We start from the raw sequence: 23,527 nt of genomic DNA on the forward strand, positions 1-23,527 counted from the left end.
TCTCAAGTCAAATCGATATGCTTGTACGAAGGAAATTATTTACTATTTGATTAACTTTTATCACTAGTTACATTCATTTTTAACGAGTAATTGTTCACACGGTACCGAATTAATTATTAAATAAAAACAGCTCTGTGTACGAACGAGCTTATTCCGTACGCGACGAATTTTCAAATTCCATTTGTCCGCTTGCAGATAACGCCTTGAACAAACGAACCTTACATCCGACTTGTATCATCGCTGTAACTCTCTTTGAATAATCCTCGTTAGCGATCGAATCGTTCTTACGAACTAAACTCGTCGAATCGTTCCACGATACGCACGTTCAGCTATAACGCAAAGCTATTTTTCTAACGCACGTTCAGCTATAACGCAAAGCTATTTTTCTAACGCACGTCTCACGCTTACGTGAAACACACATTTGTATTCCCTTTTGTCTACGAGCGCAGCCACGCTTCCGCCAGGATATGAAAGAAAAATGTCACGAAACTACGCTCCAACCGCATAACCAGGTTGCTATAGAACCGTGTCACGATTCGGCGCATCGCTATTCTTATTAATTTGAATGTTCACGTAGACAATTTTCACCTAGCCGTTGCCCGGCTATCCGAACGATCTCGAGGACGGATACTTCGTCACGCGAAATTGTTCACGTTCGTTCCAATATGCGAACGACGGATGATACCGTCTCGTCCCGTGTTATGCACATAGTCATGCTCGTTATGTGTAAACGAAAGAAAAGCGGTCACGACCGCTATTTGGCCATCACCCAGGATTGGACGCAGCGAAAGTCCATTGAGTTCGAACCAAGACAACGATGGTTCCTTCCTATCGCGATGTGTCACCTGTGCATGCCCTATAAATACTTATGGGGGTCACCGATAGCGAGCAAACGCAGTTTTCCTTCGGCCTCGTAGTTGCGAGCTAGGATTTAGGCAGCGTCTCGAGGATCGATCATGAAGATTATTTTGGTATTGTTTCGTTCGTTCTTTACTTTTCTCTCTTTTCTTCCATTTATCCTTTGTCTATTTTTTAGTTTATTTACTTTTATCGTCCTTGGAATTTTATTCGTTTCTACTGCCACTGTGTTTCGTTGTTATTTTGTAAAACGACAAAATTGGTTTTGGACGGTGATAAAGTACTTGGTGGTTGAATTAACTGCGAATAAGTGATCGAAGGATTGCGTAGCTTCCGTGGATTGTTGTTCGACCGTTGGTGAGACGTGTCCTGTGATTTGAACGATTTTTCTATCAACAGTGAAGTTTCAGTTTATATACTTCCGCGAATTATGTATGAGCTTATTGTGTTCGTAAAATAGAACAAAACTTTCCTCTTTATTTTTCTCACTTCTACGTTCTACGTTCGCCATTCACACGATATCCCGTTCGTTCGCAGGTCTTGTCGTTGTTCCTGGCGGTCAGTGCAGCGATTATCGTCGATAAGCACGAGAAGACCAAGCCTGTTGCGTCGAAGAGACACGACAAGAGAGGACTCGTAAATTTGGAATATGGCGTGCCCGATCATCCGTACGGTCATCCTGAACCGGCGCCTGTCTTCGAGCCTTCTCTTCCGGACGTGGGTGGACACTTGGAGTCCGTGATCGCGCCTGTAGCACCTCCGCCACCGCTACCTGTAGCGCACGCAGCTCGTTAGTACTTTATCCACTAGTTTACTGTGTTTTAATTATATTGAAAATTAACGACACGCTGATCACGATATTAACTACAAATTAGAGTAAGATATAGGAATCATTGATTTGAAATTAATTAACACAAAGTATAATAATCGATACAGGTAGACACATTACAAAGTATCCAATTTATTTGTCATATTCATGTCACGCGGTTGAACGTTTATCGACGAGATACAAAATGACACGTATTTTGGAAAACCGATGGTTAGCTTCGTTTTTCTAAAAATATCGCGGAAGCAAGAAATTTGCGTAGATCGGCATGCTCGCAATATCTTTACTTTTATCATCGACCATTCGTGAGAGAAACGCTGGTGCAATAAGCGATTAATGATAAGAAATCCGATCGCGTTATTACCATTGCTAAGTCCATGTCCGAAATGGGATCTACCATCGTCAAAGAGAAATTCTTGATAACGCCCTTGAGCAACGGTAAAAGCGTGTGTCGAAATTATGAAAGAAAAGATCATTAGCGACACCATTCGTTGTTTAGAAGGTAGCTTTGAGCAATCGATGGAATTTAAACGTCGAATACGAATTAGAATAGACGACGAGAGGCATTTCCTACGTGTTCTTCCTCTGTCTCTCTGTAACCGTTTCATTTGATCGTGCGATATTTAGCACACTTGGTGCAATTTAGCGCGTTAAATATTTTGTTATTTCTATACATAGGTATTTTCAAGCTGCTTTACACGTTAGAAACTTATCGTACAATTAAATGCGTATTTTCAAGCTGCGACAAATGCATCCTCTCGCAACACGATGTTCAAATTCCATTCTCAGGCCATAGTCATCGCACAGGGAGAAGACGACGAGGGGTGCCCCCCGGTAGCAATTCGCGAGAGACCCCGGGGTACCTTTACCAAACGTCGGGATGATCACCGTGGAGGTTTTAGCCGGTACGAATCCGGCACTATCCGGCGCCCTCTCCCCGGAGGGCGCGGGGCGCCTATGAAGGTTTCCTCCACGAAAAAAAAAAAAAAAAGGTCATAGTCATCGCGGATAAATATTCGCGCTCATGGCGTTCCGACGAACGAAATATCCAAAGACCACGATGCACCGAGTCGTACAGAGCTGCGTAAATATTTAATTTACTAATTCAATTCGTCGATACGTTGACGCATTGAGTTCTCAATTGCCGTCTCAATTCTCGTACAAACCAGCGAATGTAGAGGTAGCGCAATTTAGTTGCGTCCGGATATCGACGCGAGTATAACCGATATCCGAAATCCAGAAACGGAGCTGGATCGCGTCTGGTCGCAAGAAAACGCCAAACAACTGACCAAACTGAAATCTCTTCTTTGTTTCAACAGCCGCAGTTCCAGTACCGGTGCCTCAGCCGATTCCACAGCCGCAACCGTTTCCAGTCGCGGTGCCTCAGCCGGTACCGCATCCGGTTCCAGTCGCCGTGCCTCAGCCAGTGCCACATCCGGTTCCAGTCGCAGTTCCCGTGACGAAGCACGTGGCGGTGCCTGTGCCAGTCGATCGAGCGGTTCCAGTTCCTGTGGATCGTCCTGTTCCCGTGCCGGTGGCTGTTCCCGTGCCCAAACCGTATCCGGTCCACGTGGAGAAGATCGTGCACGTCGATAGACCAGTGCCAGTACCGTTCGACAGGCCAGTTCACGTGCCAGTGGATCGACCAGTGGCCGTTCCTGTTCCAGTACCCAAACCGTATCCGGTTCCGTACGAGAAGGTGGTCCACGTGGACAGGCCCTATCCTGTTCACGTGGCAGTGCCTTACCACGTTCCCAAACCTTATCCAGTACCCGTTGCTGTTCATGCTCACAAGACGCATGGATGGTTCAAGTAAGGTTTCCTCGAGATATCTCTGTCGGTTAACCAAAATTTTCTACGTTGGAGCTACTGGCGGTCGACGATGGTATACGATGGCGTTGAGAAGTTTGCCATCGTTTCATCGATTTAACACTTTGGCCGTTTCTCGTCTCAGATGTTAGAATTAGATTGCGGGGTACGTAGACGTTTAGGGCCATTTGAGTATGCACAAATGCACAGAATGGATACATTGTACAAAAATATGTAAAATATCCAGAGCAGAGTATTTCTTACGTCAGTTGTGACAGGCGTAACGAGTCTCTACTCTTTTTAATTACGTTCATAGAAATAACTCTGTTTGGAGCGCAGATTAACGCGGTACGTTTCTCCAAGTCTTACCACCGACGATTTCTAAGCATCGAATCTATCGACCCTTAATAATACACCGACTGTTGTTAACACACCGACCGAAGTGAGAAAAACGACGGGTTTTTGGCAAAAATTTACAACACCAGCAGCGTATTTGGTACAAAATTTGAAATGACCTTGCTGGAGTTTATAATAAGAAGGAGCTACGGAGAGTTATACGAGAAACTGTATAAAGAATCTATAGAGAAAAACTAGAGAAAATCTTGGAAAAATTGGAGTAATTTTCGTTTTTAAATTACAAACCAGTTGTTTTCACCGCGTTGGTAGCTCTTGCGTCAACTCTTAATTAATATCGTTGTATTGTACAAGTGGCCGCTAGAATTTCGTTCAGATCGTTTAATTTTATACGCTAAAGATTTATCGATAATTTTTATCGCGTATAACACAAAGTAAAATTAAACGATCCAAGCGAAACTACTACGACCATTTCTAATCTAACGAGACCAGTTAAGCGTCAAATGACTTTTTCCAACGTTATTTTGGCTGATCGTCGTTTCGAATTTTCTGACACTAGTCCATTCCAATAGTATAATAATCGTTGTTAAAACCTTAGGAAGAGCGAATCGTGTGAATGGTGTACATATTACTACGCACTGACACTGCCAAGAATTTTTGTATCGATGAATCTTTAATACGTTTATTTGTTGTTACATAAACGAAATTTAATACCGTTAAGGATCTTTATATTAACAGTCTTTTCTTCTTTTTCTTTTTTTTTATACGTTTGTAGTTGTACAAGCGAGGATTAATAAAGTTCTCCCTTAGAAAGTACGATTCGCTTGATTTGTAGCGACCTTGCACGAAGAAGAAAGTTAGAGCTTAGAAACTTTCCTGTACGAGGATTTCTTTCGCGATAATTTTGCATAGATTAATCCTTTAGTCACGTTGAAATGTCAAGCAAGCAATCTCCATCGACTAACGTATTTAGACATGTAGGATATGTAGTTTGAAAGTTTGTTTATTCACGATTCACTTTAAGTAAATTATCAATGAGATTCGTGCAGGTTCCATATGGAAATATATTAATTTCTTTTATTCCTCCATCCGTAAACAATTCACATATCCGAATTTATATTAACAATCTCATCGATAATCATATGTAATCAAACTAAATTTCTTTTTCCTACATTTTTTACGTATTCTCTATCGCCACATTGGAGATGCGACTGTTCACACACATTTCTGTTCACACTGTTCACACTGTTCGCACGGTTCACACTGTTCACACTGTTCACTGTTCACACCGTTTACACGCGTCTTCTTGTAATTCTACCTTCTTCTGTCGCTCCGTATTTCAACAACAACAATACGAAGACAATTACAAGCGACAAAATACAAAATAGACGTAATATTTTCTTAATTATTTATGTTCTCTACATAAATATTTCGTATCGATAAATCTGAGAAATTTAAATGCAAATAAATCTAAATATAAAACGCGAGAATAATTTATTGTCGCTTGTACTGGGATATTCTCATTGATCCGTATTTCAACAACAATGATACGAAGACAACTACAAGCGACAAAGTACAACGTAGACGTAATATTCTCTTAATTATTTATGTACTCTACATAAATATTTCGTATCGATAAATCTGAGAAATTTAAATGTAAATAAATCTAAATGTAAGTTGTGAGAATAATTTATTGTCGCTTGTACTCGAATATTTCTCATTGATCCGCATTTCAACAACAACAATACGAAGACAATTACAAGCAACAAAATACAACGTAGACGTAATATTCTTCCAATTACTCGTGTATTCTACATAAATATTCCTTTATACTGGTAAATGGTTGAGAGAAATTTTCAATACATCGAGCTGCGTTGAATTATATTCCGTTCGCGTCTCAAACCGTCTAAGTATAAGACGCGGGACGAATTCATTGTCGCTTTCATTGTAATATTTTTTTAGCTCGAGCTTCTAAAACGTTGATAACAGTAGTCAGAGTACTAAGACCATTGCGTTCCGAATAAGGCCAGTTGGTAAGACGAGGCATCTTAATATCCGCTTACGAACGAGGGTGTATATGACGTTAGAAATTGACAACGACATTAATAAAATATAATCGCGCGTCCTTGGCACTGCCACTTTCTTACACGTAGAATTCAAATGGATTATCGTAAAGTCGCACCTAAATGTGTAAAACGCGCATATATCGTTCTGTCTATCGGTAAAGGTCAGGTAATTCCGCGTAAGGTGCGCTATATGAGGCCATGCGAATAGGACGCTATACAGGGTGTTCAGGGCGTAAAAAGATTTAGGGGTTGATTCTTGGAGCTAAGATAAGACGAAAGTCAAGAATAAAAAGATCACGTTTTTGGCCTTGTCTTTTGCCTACTGGCGATTGAAAGATTATGCGTGTTCTTGGCTAATGTATAAATCGCTGAGAAATCGAAGTGCCTTTGCTCGCTAACTTCGGTCGAAGATATTTGTAGCGTAGATTCGCTTTCCTGCGATTTTCTTGAAGTTTTCACCATACGTTGTTCGACGTATCACCTAAACAGGGTTTCATTTTTAAAGAAGCTAGCCTTAGTAGCCAGTGAAGATATTCATCTTCGAAGTTGATAGTCTTAACACGTATATATCGTTCTGTCTATCGGTAAAGGTCAGGTAATTCCGCGCAAGGTGCGCTATATGAGGCTATGCGAATAGGACGCTATACAGGGTGTTCAGGGCGTAAAAAGATTTAGGGGTTGATTCTTGGAGCTAAGATAAGACGAAAGTCAAGAATAAAAACATTGCGTTTTTGGCCTTGTCTTTTGCCCACTGGCGATTGATAGATTATGCGTGTTCTTGGCCAATGTATGAATCGCTGAGAAATCGAAGTGCCTTTGCTCGCTGACTTCGGTCGAAGATATTTGTAGCGTAGATTCGCTTTCCTGCGATTTTCTTGAAGTTCTCACCATACGTTGTTCGACGTGTCACCTAAACAGGGTTCCATTTTTAGAGAAGCTAGCCTTAGTAGCTAGTGAAGATATTCATCTTCGAAGTTGATAGTCTTAACGTGTATTCTCCATAGTATTTGTTTCTCTTCAAGTGTAATTATAGTTCAGGCGATGGAAACTTTTATTACAAAAAAACGAGTTATGTAGAAGTGCTTATGACGCATCGATCGATCTAGCGTATCATTTCCTATAAGACGAAAAAAAGCTTGAATCATCGAAGTCAAAAGACTGTCGGTTTAAAATACTGAAAAGTAAGTCTTCGCGTGATCCGTGAAAAAGATACTCGCGTGAAATCCTTCGATTCTTCGTGCGATTTAATTCCAACGTTTTACAACATTGTTAATTAACAGTTTCGACGATACGTCGAGTTTCTGATCCGAAACTCTGCTGTTGCGGCTATCCTTAAATCAAGCAAATGCATATCAAGGAAAGCAATATCTGATCGCGAAAGAATCGTCTTGCGATAGACGTAAAATTTGATATACGATTGTTATTATTTTTCTTACATGATTATTACTTTCAAAGTATGGCAAAGCCGAGGGATTTCTTTGCGGCAGAATAGAATCGAAATAGACAGTTGAAACGTATCGGAAAGGAAATAAAACGTGTCGTTACGTGTCACAAATGTAATAATAGGCAACGAAACACATTTGTAAACGTTTACGTAAATATATGCAGATTAATCTAGCGCTTGATTGGAAAAGACGTCATTTAGCTTGCTAATAACTGAGATTTAATATACAGCAAAGGATCGTATTTACTTGCTCTATGTGTTGAGTCATAAAACTAAATGACTCGCATAAATTATTACCGAGATGATTTTATAGACATTTGTAAGCGAATATCGTTTGATCGTTTAATTACTTAAAATTATGATAAATACATTGTATATATATCGACGATGTTTAGGATCCTATGCATAATTATAATACAGATAGAATAACGGAAAGAAGGAACGATGGAATAAGTAGAATAATAATTCCTTTAAAATTGCAATTAAGCTACTCTATTCTATATATATACGATGTAACGATAGCGAAAGTAACAATTAAAATTCACCATTATTTATTCGACAAACTATCGTATATAGGCGTTAAATGGCATTAGCATAAAGTAAAATAATTAAACGGATACAACAGTTCGGTTAAACATGGTAAATATGCATCGTTTTGTATTATAAGTTGCACACGTAAAACTTTGCAATTCCAGCGTGTTCCACTAACAGTTAACTATAGAACGCTCATATTTAATACATTCTTCTGCACCTTCACGCTCGATAGGCGTTACACTTGACACCAAAGAACAACGTAGTGTCGTACACAGGTGCAAATCTATAAAAGCGTTCCGTTATACGACAATCGCACGTTCTGTTACGCTTAAATCCAGTACATCGACGGGAAATTTAAATTTTGACGAAATTCAATGTCGGAGAACGTCTAAATGAATTTATAACAGAATTTACGCGACGTTTAAATTTCAATTCCTTTGGTCAAGAATAATATTTTCTAACGTCAAACTGGTCGAAAATTTAAATCTCTCACTGGCGTTACGGACAAGAGCGACAAAGCGTACAGTTTTACTAGAAAAATTGTTTTAATTTCAAACTTTTATTCCGTAGAAATCCTTTTATTACAAAATCGATCCTGTGGACGTCTCAACGACTCAACGTCGAATCTGTTGGAAATTGATATTTGCAGATAGAGAGAGATTGATAGCTGAGAGATTTAATTTTGTCAATTCTTAGCTACAATTTTATGTTTCGTTTAAAAGGAACAATTTCAAGGTCAAGCTGCTAAAGAACCTGAGAAGAAGGTTCGCCTGAAAAATAAAATTGAAAACGCAAGAAAAGCAATGGTTTTACGCGTAACGATATAACACGCTGTTTAGTAACGCGCGTAATTAATTTATTCGACCGTAGTTTATTTCTTACACGGAATGTATCGCGTGAAAGACGATATCTTGTCGAATGATGCATAAAGCGTGTCTTAATAATTTCAGCGTTGCGTAATAATTTCAAAATGTTTCGAAGATATCGCGCTATTGTTAGCATCACACGCTTTCATTGTTTCACCGAGTCAAACGTATTTCTGTATTTATCGTTCACTTTTACAATCATGCGCATCATTGTCAGGTTGACTTTCTTATACATTGTATAACCATTAACTAAGCAAAAATATCGAATTTCGTAATACCTCGTCGTTGTATGGAAGACGAAGGATCTCGAGGACAGTTTCGGTCAATTTGGACGCAGCATAAGAAAATACAGAAGAAGAATAATTTTTCTTCCTTCGTATATCACGTCACAAAGTTTAGAAACAAAACGATCGGTAATTTTAACGTTCGATAAAATTGTTCGATGTAATTGACGATGTCTCTTCGCAAATCGAAACTCGCTGATAATCTCGTTAACAGACTCTGAATGAAGTTCACCGACCAATTCGACTTCTTTCACGAGGCAAAATCAAAAGTCAGAAAGTCGTATTCGCTGATAATCTCATTAACAGACTCTGAATGAAGTTCACCGACCAATTCGACTTCTTTCACGAGGCAAAATCAAAAGTCAGAAAATCGTATTCGCTGACAATGTCGTCAACAGACTCTGAATGAAGTTCACTAACCAACTGGACTTCCTTCAAGAGGCAAAATGAAAAGTCAGAAAGTCGTATTCGCTGATAATGTCGTCAACAGACTCTGAATGAAGTTCACCGACCAACTCGACTTTTTTCACGAGGCAAAATCAAAAGTCAGAAAGTCGAAATTCGCTGATAATGTCGTCAACAGACTCTGAATGAAGTTCACTAACCAACTGGACTTCCTTCAAGAGGCAAAATGAAAAGTCAGAAAGTCGAAATTCGCTGATAATATCAACAGACTCTGAATGAAGTTCACCGAGCAACTCGACTTCTTTCACGAGGCAAAATCAAAAGTCAGAAAGTCGTATTCGCTGACAATGTCGTCAACATACTCTGAATGAAGTTCACCGACCAACTCGACTTCTTTCACGAGGCAAAATCAAAAGTCAGAAAGTCGTATTCGCTGATAATGTCGTCAACAGACTCTGAATGAAGTTCACCGACCAACTCGACTTCTTTCATGAGGCAAAATCAAAAGTCAGAAAGTCGTATTCGCTGATAATGTCGTCAACAGATTCTGAATGAAGTTCATCGACCAACTGGACTTCTTTCACGATTGAAAGCAAAATGAAAAGTCAGAAAATCGTATTCGCGAATTAAGACGAAAATCTTCCCGTCTTCGCGCGACACCGATGTCACGCTAATATTATCCGTTGTAGCGATCCTCGTTTGCGTGAAATTTTGCGAAACTTTAGAATGCGAGAGAATCTGAATATTTGTCTCGTTATGCTTCCAAAGGTGTACCATATTACCGTAAAAAAGCGGTACGTAGCAAAGTCGTGCGGAGAGTATCGACAGGTCGTTGTATTTATTCTGTCATTTATTCTGTTTCAGAGCTTCCCTGATGTTTTTTAAAAATGCAGGTTCGCCGAGCGATGGAGGAACGAAGACGATAGAAGAGGCGAGGTGCGAAAGGACAGAGGCGAAGATAAGAAGCAGAGAAGCGAAAAATGGAATGGTTTCCCACAACTGTAACATCATTTACACGCTAATTAATTGGTATGGTTAATTAGTATACTTTCGCGTAACTACGAAAATTTTCAAATTGTCAGATTTGCGAGGATTAAACCGTTCAGAAAAAAGGAGCGTAGAAGAGGATGGAAAAGCGCTCGGTTGGAAATTGAGGATGTGCGTGCGAGAAACAAGTGGCTGATACTTTCCACAGTCTTAGGAAAGAGGAGTATGCGAGAAAAATAAAATCGAACGATATATTGTATGTACGTGGAATAAGAAGAGAATAGCGAGAAACAAGTGCGAGAAAATGGAAGGAAAAAGAGAAGAAAGAAAAGAAATAGGCGATAGAAAAGATAGACGTCTCCTTGGTAGCTCCGATCAGCTACCACTGTCGCACAGGTAGCGCGAAAATCGGCTGTACGTGGTGACGCAGGAGTGGGCGCTTTGCCGGTGTCGCCGTCGTTCCACGACGAAGCTCGAAACCGTCAGTTCACGCGAACACTCGAAGATCAACGGCACAGGACGAGGAAGCCGGTCGACCTCTCGTACTCTTCTCGATCGGCCAGTCGACATCGTATCCACTAGCTAGGCCGTTACAAGGTGTGCGAATAAGCTCGAGAAGCTCTTGTCGTCGTCGTGTCGAACAGTGATAATACTTAAATCTACGAAGGATTCGTCGAAAGGACAAGCCGAAAGGATTACTTTTAAAGGACGCTGTTTAAATCAAAAGTATTTGTACTGAAAGGAGAAGAACGTTTCTTAAAAAAATACCTGTAACGTTGGAAAGAAGACGTAGTTAGATGGTTCGTTGGACGATAACGAAGCGATCTCGCGATCGTTAGATTGGAAAATACATAGAAATTCGCGAAATTCGACGCTCGAAGTAGATAGACGAGGATTTTTCGAGGATTTTCAAAGGAATGCGTCTGAAGCCTCTCGCGCGTGATTTTGCCGCTTGTGTCTTTCGTCGAGGCGTTAATGTTACCCGGTACTCGTCGCTTTTGGGTCTACTTTCGTTTTTAACGACCGGACGAAAGCTTCACGAAACGCTGCGTGCTCCGATCACCGGACACAAGGTTTCCACAACTTCATCGAATAACCGGGTTTTCAGAATTTTTATCGGTCTTCGAGATCGCGTTTCTTCGACATTCCATAAAGAATACATTAACTTCTCTCCTTTTTTTTGTATTTTATTTATATTCTTCTTTCCATCGATCGATATCCACGCGTTTCTTTATCATTTTTTTCTTCTTTTTCTATAGTTCGATCTCTACTAAACGAAGATTACTTTGCAATTTACTTATTCATTGTTTCCTATGATTATTCGACAAAGATGATCGATGCACGCGTCGAGAAACGCTAGATCTCTTTTCCTTCGTCGCTTTTACTCGCTTTCCCCCTTTTCGTTTCCGTTTTCCGTCATTCGAGTCGTTCTGTCGTCGCGTTCCGACGAAAAGCAGGTTCTCGTTTCTTCGTCGCATTTATCGCTCAATTTTCTTCCTTCGTTTCCTCCGTCATTTCCCGTTCTCCCTTTCATTTTCACCAGCGTCGGTCGAAGAGGAAGCGTTCTCGCTTCTGCCGTGGTATAGCAACTATATATAAACTATTCATGCTCGAGTTCGCAAAGTTTCTTAGTTTATATTTATGGTATATCGAAGCTTCGAACGGAAACTTATTACTCGCTTACGCGTCATAGTTATCGTTTCGGTGTATTTTGCCTACATTTTGAGTTTCCATTATTGACGTTGATCCACGTACATCGGCCCATTTATCGCCGAAGCCTTTCATCGACAAACTCCACTTATACGGCTAACCGTGATTGTTCCAGCGTGTTACTATGATAAAGCCGAAGAAACTGGGAATCGTCGGTGGCTCTCTGTTCGCCTTTGGAGTTGTGTTCTGTGCGATCGTTTTCCCACCCTTCTTGAAGTGGAAGATCAAAAATGTGAGTAGTGGCCAAGCATCTCTGGCAATCTGCCGATTATTTACGCACCTGTAGGAAACTCTGTCGCTATTCTTATTATTATCACGTTGGATCTATCCGCTTTCTTTGTAGCGCAAAATTTACAATCCAAGATTCTTGTAATTTCCTAAGGACGCACTTAAGTTCCTGCAAGAGTTTTAATTATTGGGTTGGCAAATAAGTGATTGCAGATTTTTTCCATATCACCTATTGACAAAATCCGCGAACACTTAGTTGCCAAGCCAATACTTGCGAGCCAGGTGTATAGTGTAAATATAGTGTGTATGTAATTAATGTAAATCAGTGTGTACTAATTAGACACCGGTTGCACGCGTATTTTAACACACTGTGGTATTGTTTGACGTTGCTGAACGATCCCTTGTCGCGTACAAATTAAATAACAATTTTGTTTTCTTTTATCGCTCGCTCGTTATCGCTTGTCTCTTATCCCTTTTAGTTAGAAATTACAATCAACGAACGAACGTTATCTATAAAGTACGTGTTCACACACACCGTTACCATTTCACGTCCAACTTTTTACGTCCAGTTTTTACCTGCTATCGCCGCTTCAAGAGCAAAACCGCGTTTCACTCGGAATAATTGTCGTTGCCCTTTGTTTCTTTTCGTTAGCCCCGATGCTGTATTTTTTTCACTTTACATAATTTGTTCACGTTGTGCGTGTGTCGTTGTTTCGACGTCACAGTTGCTGCGGCTTCCGTCACCGTTGTTCCTGCAATTCCAACCCATTAAACGTTAATGTACACACCGATCTACACAATATCGTTAACGCGTTGTACCAGGATATAGCGGTATTTAGGCAAATAGGAAATTAAGATTCAGCTTGAAGCAGTAAATCAAGGGGGTGTCCTGAATTACGATGTTCCAAAACAGCGTCTTTTTGTGATTTTTTTAAAAGAGAGAGAAAGAAACGAAGTTGTTGAGTCTTGAGATATGGTTTTGTATATATCTAAGGAATACAAACAAATTTTTTTAAAGTAAAAAAGGATTTTATAACAGATTTCTAAGCCTGTTTCATGGGCTGCAGTTTTCGATCGCTGGGAAAGATCTACCTTGTAATTTTTGACTGAAACAAAAAACCAAAAGGGGATTAAATTATTATATATTTTTCTTCTCGATGAACTAAGAAAGAGGCAGAAAATAGCGTGAAATTAAAAATTTTGGCGTTTAAATTTAAAAAAATTTTTGGGTTTAAAGAAAAAATGTGTTTTATAAAAAGAAGAAATAAACTTTAAGGTGCTATAACAATTATTTAAATAAACTTTTTCAGTCCATCGTGAAAAGATTGTAATAGACGCAATAGCCTCGATGGGATGAAGAATTACGATACAATACGATACTATGGAACATAATAATAACATTAACGATAGACACGTTAATATTATACTTTTATCGTATTATCTTGTAATGTTACATGTTGCTGTTTGTTACATCGATATACAGGGTGTCCCGGTATTTTTATGCGCTACGAATCAGCGGTGATTCTGCATGGAGGAATAAATGGGAAACGATAGAACGAATATCCTCTGTCTGATTTCTCTTCTGTTCCGAGCGACGAAGAGTTTCAGTGAAGCAACGTAGAATAAAGTAGCACACGAACGTCAATGACATGACGGTAGCACGCCAAGAATCGTGATAAAACGTTATGTCCGCGGATAATAATTGTCTATCCACCGTTTAATTGGATAACGCGAAACATTATATCGAATGACTAAGTTTCCACTTTGTTCTGTACGCGAACGACGGGTGCGGATCAATGGCGGTGACGCAGGTCGGAGATTTTGTGAATTCGAGTTAATCGTATTTCTTAATTTTTTTAAATATTCCTCGAGCGATTCTGCACAGGTCCCAGGGGATTATACGTACGCGTAGGTATATTTGTTATGGGGATTTTTCTTCTTTGCAACGGAAGTACATACAACCAGCGAACGAACTTCCTATCGCTTCAAGGAATGAAATTTCAGAAATATTTAGGAAATATAGTAAACGTAACCCGGAGACAGGTATTTTATAAAACGTGTATTCCGATGTAACGTCTGTCACAGCTGATTTTAAAGGTACTAATCTCCACGAGAAAATGAGCTATCTGTAGTTTCGTACGTACAAAATGTATCCTAACACGTACATGGTAACACCCGAACAGGAGGCAGAAATACGACGAAGAAAGTTCACGCGAACGTGTCACCTCCTATCCGACAATGTTTCAAAATCGCAGCCAATTTGGTGTTTCGAAGCTCGTCGAAGAATTTGGCAATCTTCAAAAATTCCGACTTAGAATAACGCGGGTAGTCACCTCGACGAGCAGCTTCCGCAAAGGCAAAGCAAACAGTTGCGGGTTGCCGAGACGCGAAAATGGTTACAAATTGGAAAGAAGATCGGATAGAAGGCGTTGATCGTAGGAACTTTTTCTCATTGTATCGCGTGCCTCCTGCCCACTCGTGAAGCGAGTCTCGCGCGTCGCGATACACTCTGTATAGTAATGGTAGTTTACACACACGTATGCTTACATAGTTTTCATCGAACGTATAAAAGTTGGGAGTATAAAAGAGCAGTATTTCGCTCGTACGTGACATTAATTAACAAAATGATCGACAGCAAGTAACGTTGAAACCTAATACCGAGATGCGCGAGTTATGGTCCACCTTTCCTGTTCCATTGGACTTCAAGATCTACCTTTTCAACGTGACGAATCCCACAGAAATTACAGCAGGCGAGAAGCCAATCGTCGAAGAAATAGGACCATTTTTCTACGAGTGAGTATGTTGAGGATCGTTTCAGCCGCATAGAACGCTGCGATCTACTTCTGTCTTTGCGTATTATCTCTTAGCGTAGATTAACGTGGCTCTACGATTTGCTCGAAATTCCAAGTACGTAGCTGTAACTGGAGCCTCGAGAGTTGATACGAGCACTCGTGTTATTTAATTAACTCGCAAGGCTCGAAATCAACGTGTACAGACGGAATATTTGGCCGCTGCGACGAACGAGAATCGTCGTATCTTCGATGTTCGAAACTTAACGAAACTTACGAAGCGAATTTTGGCTATTGGGTGCGATTCGGGTTTATAAGTACGTACAGTCGTTGAGAAAAGTTAGACAAACGACAACAGGCATCAAACAGGTGAAGTTTAATGGAATCGGTACTGTACATTCTCAAGTTTTATTTGTTATACATCGTCCTATGGGTCGCTCGGAAAGTTCGTTCCGATTTACGTTCCGATTCGACACACGTTTATCGAATTGTGTGTGGCGGGATTCTGTTCAACGTTTTCTCATCTTTCACGCAACGAGTCGAATATTCCATGCTTCCAGAACTTCTCAGGTTTTTCGGCGAAGAACTTTTCCATGCGATGTTTCGCGTCGTCCGAATCTTTCGAGCGACCTATAGGACGATATGTAATAAATAAATATAAATCTACAAGCTACCTGTTTACTTATGTTTATTCCCGATTGTACGTATCGAATTTGCTCGCATCGCTAGTTGTTACAAGTTGCCAATTAGCACTAGAACTATCACACCAGTCAAATTGTCTGGTTTTACAATTTTAATTTAATATTCCCACTTCATGTTATATTCTTTTTCCGCAATGATGTGATGACTTTCGCAACGATAACTAAAAGAATATAATGAATTTTATTTTGTTTTTATGTATTCAAACTGAAAAGAATTTTGTATGAAGGCTGCTTATACCAATACCAGTGAAGATGACTGGTACTTCTCAAAGCGTAAAAGGATCCTGCGATCTGTTTATCGAACCCCAATTAACCAGTTTCCTCGTTTTGTATAACTTCCTACATGTTTTTCAAATTTTTACCGCGTATCGTTCGATATGATGATATCGGTTATCAGGAAAATTCCGGATCCATCGCTAGATCGCTAGATGCTGACGCTGGAAATACCACAGCAGTCAAATTGATTGATTCTACAATTTTATAAATGTGCCAATCCTCGTTTAGAGATCATGGTCCCAGATGGATCAATAATACCAAAAATGTACTACATAACATGGAATTCTTTCTGTGAGAAAGTAATAAATCAATAAATATAAAGATATTCTATTATTACGTATTTTTTAAAGACCAGTGATTTTCACTGGTTTTGGTAGAAATAGCTTTGTGTTAACTATCGGTAGTTCTAGTGTTAATTTAATCGACATTCTTTCGAGTACATTTATCGTCGCGAGTATGCGGTAAATTTTATTCGAATACAGCGAATTAGAAAATATGTCTCTTCTTCAGCGAATATAAACACAAAGTAAATATGGTCGATCGAGAAGAAGACGACAGTTTGGAGTACAACTTGAAAGCAACGTGGTTTTTCAATCCGTCGTTGAGCAGCCCATTGACCGGCGAGGAGGAGCTGGTCTTTCCTCACGTTCTTATTCTCAGCATGGTCAAACTTACTCTTGAACAACAACCATCTGCGATAGGAATTCTCAGTAAGTGTTGATCGTATCTTTCTTAACCGTTGAAGATCCAGCGCATGATCGACGATATTGTCAACATACGTAGAGTAGGTCGAGGCGAATCGGATCGTTTTCGGTTTTCATAGTAAGCAAATAACAACGATCATCCATAACCTAAAACAAATACCACGTTAAAAACGGTTCCATCGAATTATTTATTATAACAAACAAATTAAGCAAACAAATGGAACGATCCCTCGTTCGAATATTCGTATCACCCGTGCGAAATTTGCATACTTGTTAAAAATTGTATTTTATATATTTCTAATTTACCGTCGCGATATAATCGTTACGACGTCAGCGAAATGTCCAAAAGGTTTCGCCTAACACACGTAGCGCGTGGATAAAAAACGTGAAAACGCGTGGGTATCCGTTTCTTAAAGGAAGCGGCGTCTTTAAAATTCCGTCTCGTGCATTAAATCGAACGTTCGTTCGTTTCGATCCAAAAGTAAAGGTCGGCTTGGCCTTAGCTAGAAATACACGAGAATGAAACGACGCGATGATTTAAAAGCGAAAGAGGGTCGCGAGAAACGTTTTACTTATGGCTAACGATAAGTTACTTACCTTCTCCTTGAACGAACGGATCAATCGATTCGCTTAACGCCTCGTGTACTCCATTCTTTTCGTTTCCTTGTATACTTTTCCGCAGATGTCTTTCGCGCGAATCTTTCCACACGCTTCTCCGGCATAGGTTTGCAAAATTGAAGCATTCGCGAAAAATTGTAGCCAAAGCTACGTCCAGATGGAAGAAGAATATTTTTCTAAGAGAAAAACGTTATATGTTTTTGCATTTCTAATCGATATATGCTCGATATATATTTCGATATCTTGCCACGAAATACTCGTGACGAGTATCGTATTAGGTTTCTTTCGTTTTACTAGTTTATTATATTTAGTATAATATACTAAATATCGCTTGTTCTATTGAAACAAAATGGATCGTACATAATTAGATAAAATGATATAAAAGGAAGAACGTTGTGCATCTATCATTTCCTCGTAAAACGAAAGAAATTTTCGGACGACCTAGTACAATTGCCGATTGCCATGGTCGTATTAGACAAGAAACGTTAACATACGTCATCCAATAACATACATAAACATTAACATACATCGTTCAATTAACGCTCGCTATTTCTCCACCCAATAACAAAACACCATCCAATCGTAGAATCGAAGAGCGGTCGTAGAAGACTCTGTAAGTGTCAAAATTGAAAAATTTCCATCACTCGTCGGAGAACGTTCTCTACGTTGCGATGAGAACACCGCGGTGTAGAATCCAAGTGCAATTTCCTTTCCTAAATTAACTGTTGAAAATGACAACGTGAGTTCGCGCACGCCATCCATATGCGGATGCGTTAGTTACAATAAATAGTAACTAGAAGATAGTTCTAGATACGATCGATAGATTTAATCGATAGATTCAAGATGTTCTTTTGTTTTTATCCCTAGTCCATGTAAGAAAGTGCAATATAGGTTTCTTGGCTCAGAATGGTGTGATAGATTTATCCAAAGAATAAAATAATAGCTGTTACGATGCTACCTCTAAATACAGAAATAAGGTAAGGTTTCTTTTCCTCCTGGAAAATTTGTTTCTTTCCACTTACACGGTGTTTTCTACGAGCGCTCTTTCATCGTCGAATAAACATCATCGTACGAGTATTCGTAATTCACATCCGCAGACAAGGCTGTGGACAATATCTTCAAGAAACCAAGTTCTGTATTCATAAGAGCAAAAGCAAGAGAGATACTGTTCGATGGTGTGCCTCTGGACTGCACGGGCAAGGACTTCGCTTCGAGCGCAATCTGTAACGTTTTGAAAGAAAAGGACGACGCTTTGTTACCCGATGGGCCTGGACGCTACCTGTTCTCCCTTTTTGGCCCAGTACGTACACATACGTCTAACGTGTATGAGTGTTGCGGCTCATCCTGTGTATCACATTAGTACGCGTTCGTCTCTACTCTTAACACTTTACCGACCGATAGCCTAATATTAATCAGCTTTTTGTCGCCAATGGTCACCGACCGATAGCCTATTTATCGGCTTTTTGTCGCCGACGATCTTTCTCATTATTTGAGCAGTAATTTTTTATTTAGTACTAAGGTACCTTGCTCAGTCGCGTCAATTGCGTTGCTTTGTAAGCTCCCACAGTTTTATACCAATTTGAGAAACTTACCGTTCGCGATGAACGAAAAGAATGGTATTGGAGAGTCTGAACCGAAACAGAGCCGGCGCCAAGGAGAATCTGCGCCTGAGCTGCCGGTCGGACGTGAGTATGCTATCGAATCGCTAGCGGTCGGTAAAGTGTTAACCGTTTGAGTCTCAGAGGTCTTTGAGAAAACAGGATGGAAAGATCGCGAACAGCGCCATAGCGCTTGTCTTACATCTATGTTATTATATATGCGTACTATTAATTTATATATATTTCAAGTTTCGTTGAATAAAAATTATTCAGAAAATAAGAATGAAATACAAAATACCGTGAGTCGTTCATAGCGTTCAAATGTACTGCGATTTTTCCACACAAAATCTAAAGAGCGCGATCGCTTGAGACTCAAACGGTTAATTATAATTCGCTTTGCTCTCGTTCTGCTACTTCCAGCTTCTCTTAGCCGCGTTCTTTTACGCGCTCTGTACGAGTAGTTCGTCGATAGCACACGGCCACGAACATTTCTGGAAAATTATATTTTCGCCGGTTCATCTTCGATCGAGCGGAATTTGACTTCCACTTGCTCGCGACAAGAGGAGGTTACGGTCGTCCGTTACCGGCTCGATCGCTGTCGTCACGTAGAAGACACAGGAAATTAACAGATCACCGGTGGTCTCCTCGCGTCGTTTTAATTATTTCGCGTTAGTTTGCACGTTTCTCAAATAAACCGAGAAATTCTGACTTTAGATATAACGTTGTCTGCTGGCTTTCGGACGCCATTGTGTCTATTTTCTGTAGCCTGCAGGATGTTTGGTATCCTGTTACTGTTTCATCAGCCTGTAACACTGCGATCGACCTTTTGTTTTTAGAAAAACGGCACCGTCCTTCCCGATCGTATACGAGTGTTACGGGGGGTAAAGTACTGGAAGGACGTCGGAAAAGTGACCGAGGTGAATGGGAAGCCAGAGTTGGACATTTGGACCGGCGACCAATGCAACGAGTTCAATGGCACGGATTCCACCATCTTCGCGCCGTTGCTCACGGAACAGGACGATATCGTGTCATTCTCACCGGACATTTGTAGAAGTTTGTCGGCTCGGTTCGACCACAAGACCAAAGTCGCAGGTGAATTCCTTGAGAAGTAAAAGTAGCTGCTGGTAGATCTTTGTTCAAATTTTTATGTTTACGACTATGAATTAACAGGGTAGAATGTAAGTAAAAAAGAAAGAGCTGGTTCGCGTATTAAATATCGTAACGTGTAACTAGAACTTGAATGTCTTCACGTAGGCATAGATGAAAAACGTACGGTTATTTCATTGTATGCGTCAACCTTCAAATTTCTCATAAACACTAATCGTAACAAACGCCACGGTGCACTTTTGCACGTTGCTTAACATTCGTAAAAGCTCGCAGTCCAATTGCAAGGAGGCTGCGAATGTTCGTGCAAGTACGTTTCTATGAAAAATTTGTAAAGAAAATGTGTAAGAGATGAACAGAAAAATCGTTATGCGTCAACCTTCCAATTTCTTATAAACGCTAGTCGTAACGAACGCCATGCTCTACTTTTGCACGTTGCTTAACATTCGTAAAAGCTCGCAGTCCAATTGCAAGGAGGCTGCGAACGTTCGTGCAAGTACGTTCCTATGAAAAATTTGTAAAGAAATTGGGCAAGAGCCGAACAGAAAAATCGTTATGCGTCAACCTTCTAATTTCTTATAAACGCTAATCGCAACAAACGCCACGGTGCACTTTTGCACGTTGCTTAACATTCGTAAAAGCTCGCAGTCCAATTGCAAGGAGGCTGCGAACGTTCGTGCAAGTACGTTCCTATGAAAAATTTGTAAAGAAATTGGGCAAGAGCCGAACAGAAAAATCGTTATGCGTCTTATCTTGCGTATTTCACGTGCCTCGTGTAATACAAGGTGTCTTGACAATTATAGCGCGATCGACAACGTGATGAATCCACGTGAGACGAAGCAAGTCGAGTACATAGAGTAAAATCGTGGACACCTGGTTTCGAAGATCTTCGCGTAGATTAGCACTGAAACGCTTCTTTCGATTATCATTACTAAATGGAAAATTCGTTTTACAGGCATCAACACTTACCACTACAAAGCTGATTTGGGTGATATGAGCACAAATCCTCAGGAAAAATGTTTCTGCCCCACGCCAGATAATTGTTTAACGAAGAACCTTATGGACTTGACCAAGTGTGTAGGCGCGCCACTTATAGCTTCTCTACCACATTTGCTTGGGTCGGAGGAAAAATATCTGGAAATGGTCGATGGACTTCATCCCAACGAAGCACGTATTTGTAATTCTTACTCTCGTTATCCTCGTCGAGCGACAGCGTGGACGTACTTTCGTTTTAAAAATCCTTACTTTCAATTAATTTTAATCAACTCTGGTTACCGATATCGCTGCGCGTACATCGTGCCGCTCGGTTTAACTCGAAACGCTCGAATTTTTTTTTTTAAGGATAGTTTTTTTTTATTTTTATTTTGTTTTTTTTACAATTTGTCCTGAAGGACATTTGGTAAAGTGTTATATCTTATTGGTGAAAAAAAAAAATAAAATAAAAATAAATATAGCATGTGGGTGGCTACCCCCAGCAGGGTGCCAGCTTCGTTTTTCCCAAGTTATATTTTTTATGAACGAAACGCTCGAAAGTCTGGAAAAATACGAATGTTACGAAAAAATGTATCGAACAAAAATTGTATTACATCGAGGTCGCGTTATACTCTCTGTACGATTTACTGTACTACTCTACGATCTTCAAACGAGTCTTCTTTTGTTATTTATCGAATGAACAGGTTGCACGTAAAAAGCGCTACGAACTTGCGTCTTTCGCGTCATCCATTGTCGAGACAGAAACGATTAAATTTGGTATACACCAGAGCTAGCCGACAATCGACTGTTAAGATACTTTTGCAAGTAGTTTTGTAGCTATATAGCTAACTAGCTATATGGACAACTGTCCAAGAAATATCTGGAAATTGTGGCTTCTGTGTGCATTTTCAGATTCGACTGAAACTTTGCCGATGTAATCGCGAAGGTCGACTATCGTTACAGTGTCAATAAAATTTCAAAATCTTCTCTACAACGCGCGTCAGATATTCTTAACGGATTTTCAAAAGTGTAGGAATACTTTCGCGAGCGACTGTATGTAAAGATAAAGAAAAAGAAAATGCGTATTACGTTTCTTACACAGTTTCCTTTTGCAGGAAAAGCACGGCATTGGCATGGACTTCGAACCAATGACAGCCACTCCTTTAATTGCACACAAGAGGCTACAGTTCAACATGTTCCTTCAAAAGGTTGAAAAATTCAAGTTAATGAAGAACTTCCCAGAGTGCTTATTTCCATTCTTCTGGGTCGAGGAGGGAATAGAGCTCGGCGGTGAGTTTCTGGCGAAGCTGAAGATGGTGTTCAAGATGATAAGCATAATCGGGTGAGTAACTTCTCACGAGAGTTTTAGGAAAGCGCAAAGTAAGTGACAAACTGTTTATAATTCGTAATACGATTTAGTACGAGTTATATAAATTAATCGGAACTCTTCCAGAGCTGCGTTCAACGAGTGTAATATTTTATTAAAAATCAACGAGCACGTTTAAAGATACTTCTGGTAACGTTTCTCAGCGTGATACGCTTGAAAACAATTTGCCCGATGCAGAGGTGACTGAGCAAAATTTATCGTTTCGTTAAATTCCTTAAAAACAGTTTTCGTACTATCCAAGCGTGTAACGTAAAAACACATTCACAACGTTTTCTTTTTTCTTACTGTTTTATTTAACAGTAGTTGACATCTTCGTAGTACGTAAGACGCGAATTCGCGTCTGCAGTCCGCAAAGTGTTGAGATTTAACTGGAAATTGCAGAGAGTATGCCGGTAATCAGCATGCAAACGATATTAACGATACGACGCAGGATCATCGACGATTAAAAAAGAAAGCGTGGGATTGTTCCAATGATGTTCTAATCGTGTTTCGACGTAACGAGTTTAATAATTTAACGTGTTCGTGTGAAATAGGTTCATGAAGTGGCTGACGATAATAAGCGGCACTTGCGTGAGCGGAGCAGCTGCCGCGATGTTCTTCAAGAACAAAGACAAAGGGTCGTTGGACGTGACGAAGGTAACTCCGCAGTCCGCGGCAAATGGGAAAAACGAGGATGAGAAGAAATGGCCTAATCAGATGACCATCAGTACGATACAAAGCGCGGTGGTGCCACCTAATCTCGACTCGAATTAAGTTATTAGTCAGTCGTATCTCCAAGCTCTACGATCTTTGTATAGTCGAAAGAGAATTTGTCGAATAAATGAAAAATCAACGTTCGCGTTAATTAGACGAAATTTCCATCGTGCGATAACGTTTTAATATCAAGATCGAGAGGTCGGTTTCGAAACGAGTTGATTCTCTTCGTACAAAAATATATCGTTTAACGAAGCCTTGTCCGTTTTACATAGACGACGGATCATAGGGAAAGAGAAAGCGTCGATACTCGT

General features: G+C 40.0%; 2 protein-coding genes across 2 annotated transcripts; both read left to right on the top strand.

Annotated features, from left to right (window-relative positions):
• The first annotated feature begins 158 nt into the window (after positions 1 to 158).
• Positions 159 to 4,576, top strand: LOC132908935 (uncharacterized). The gene is made up of 3 exons (XM_060963399.1): positions 159 to 971; positions 1,396 to 1,648; positions 3,004 to 4,576. Exons 1-3 carry the CDS (start codon positions 957 to 959, stop codon positions 3,498 to 3,500), a joined length of 765 nt encoding a protein of 254 aa, XP_060819382.1. The 5' UTR covers positions 159 to 956; the 3' UTR covers positions 3,501 to 4,576.
• A 6,166-nt stretch (positions 4,577 to 10,742) lies between these two features.
• LOC132908561 (sensory neuron membrane protein 1) lies at positions 10,743 to 23,364 on the top strand. Its single transcript, XM_060962647.1, has 9 exons — positions 10,743 to 11,030; positions 12,259 to 12,375; positions 15,007 to 15,164; positions 16,648 to 16,847; positions 18,557 to 18,759; positions 19,894 to 20,149; positions 21,117 to 21,328; positions 22,249 to 22,475; positions 23,054 to 23,364. Exons 2-9 carry the CDS (start codon positions 12,268 to 12,270, stop codon positions 23,271 to 23,273), a joined length of 1,584 nt encoding a protein of 527 aa, XP_060818630.1. The 5' UTR covers positions 10,743 to 11,030; positions 12,259 to 12,267; the 3' UTR covers positions 23,274 to 23,364.
• Positions 23,365 to 23,527: the final 163 nt, after the last annotated feature.

This window comes from Bombus pascuorum, chromosome 7, assembly GCF_905332965.1.
Source record: "Bombus pascuorum chromosome 7, iyBomPasc1.1, whole genome shotgun sequence".
NCBI lineage: Eukaryota > Metazoa > Arthropoda > Insecta > Hymenoptera > Apidae > Bombus > Bombus pascuorum.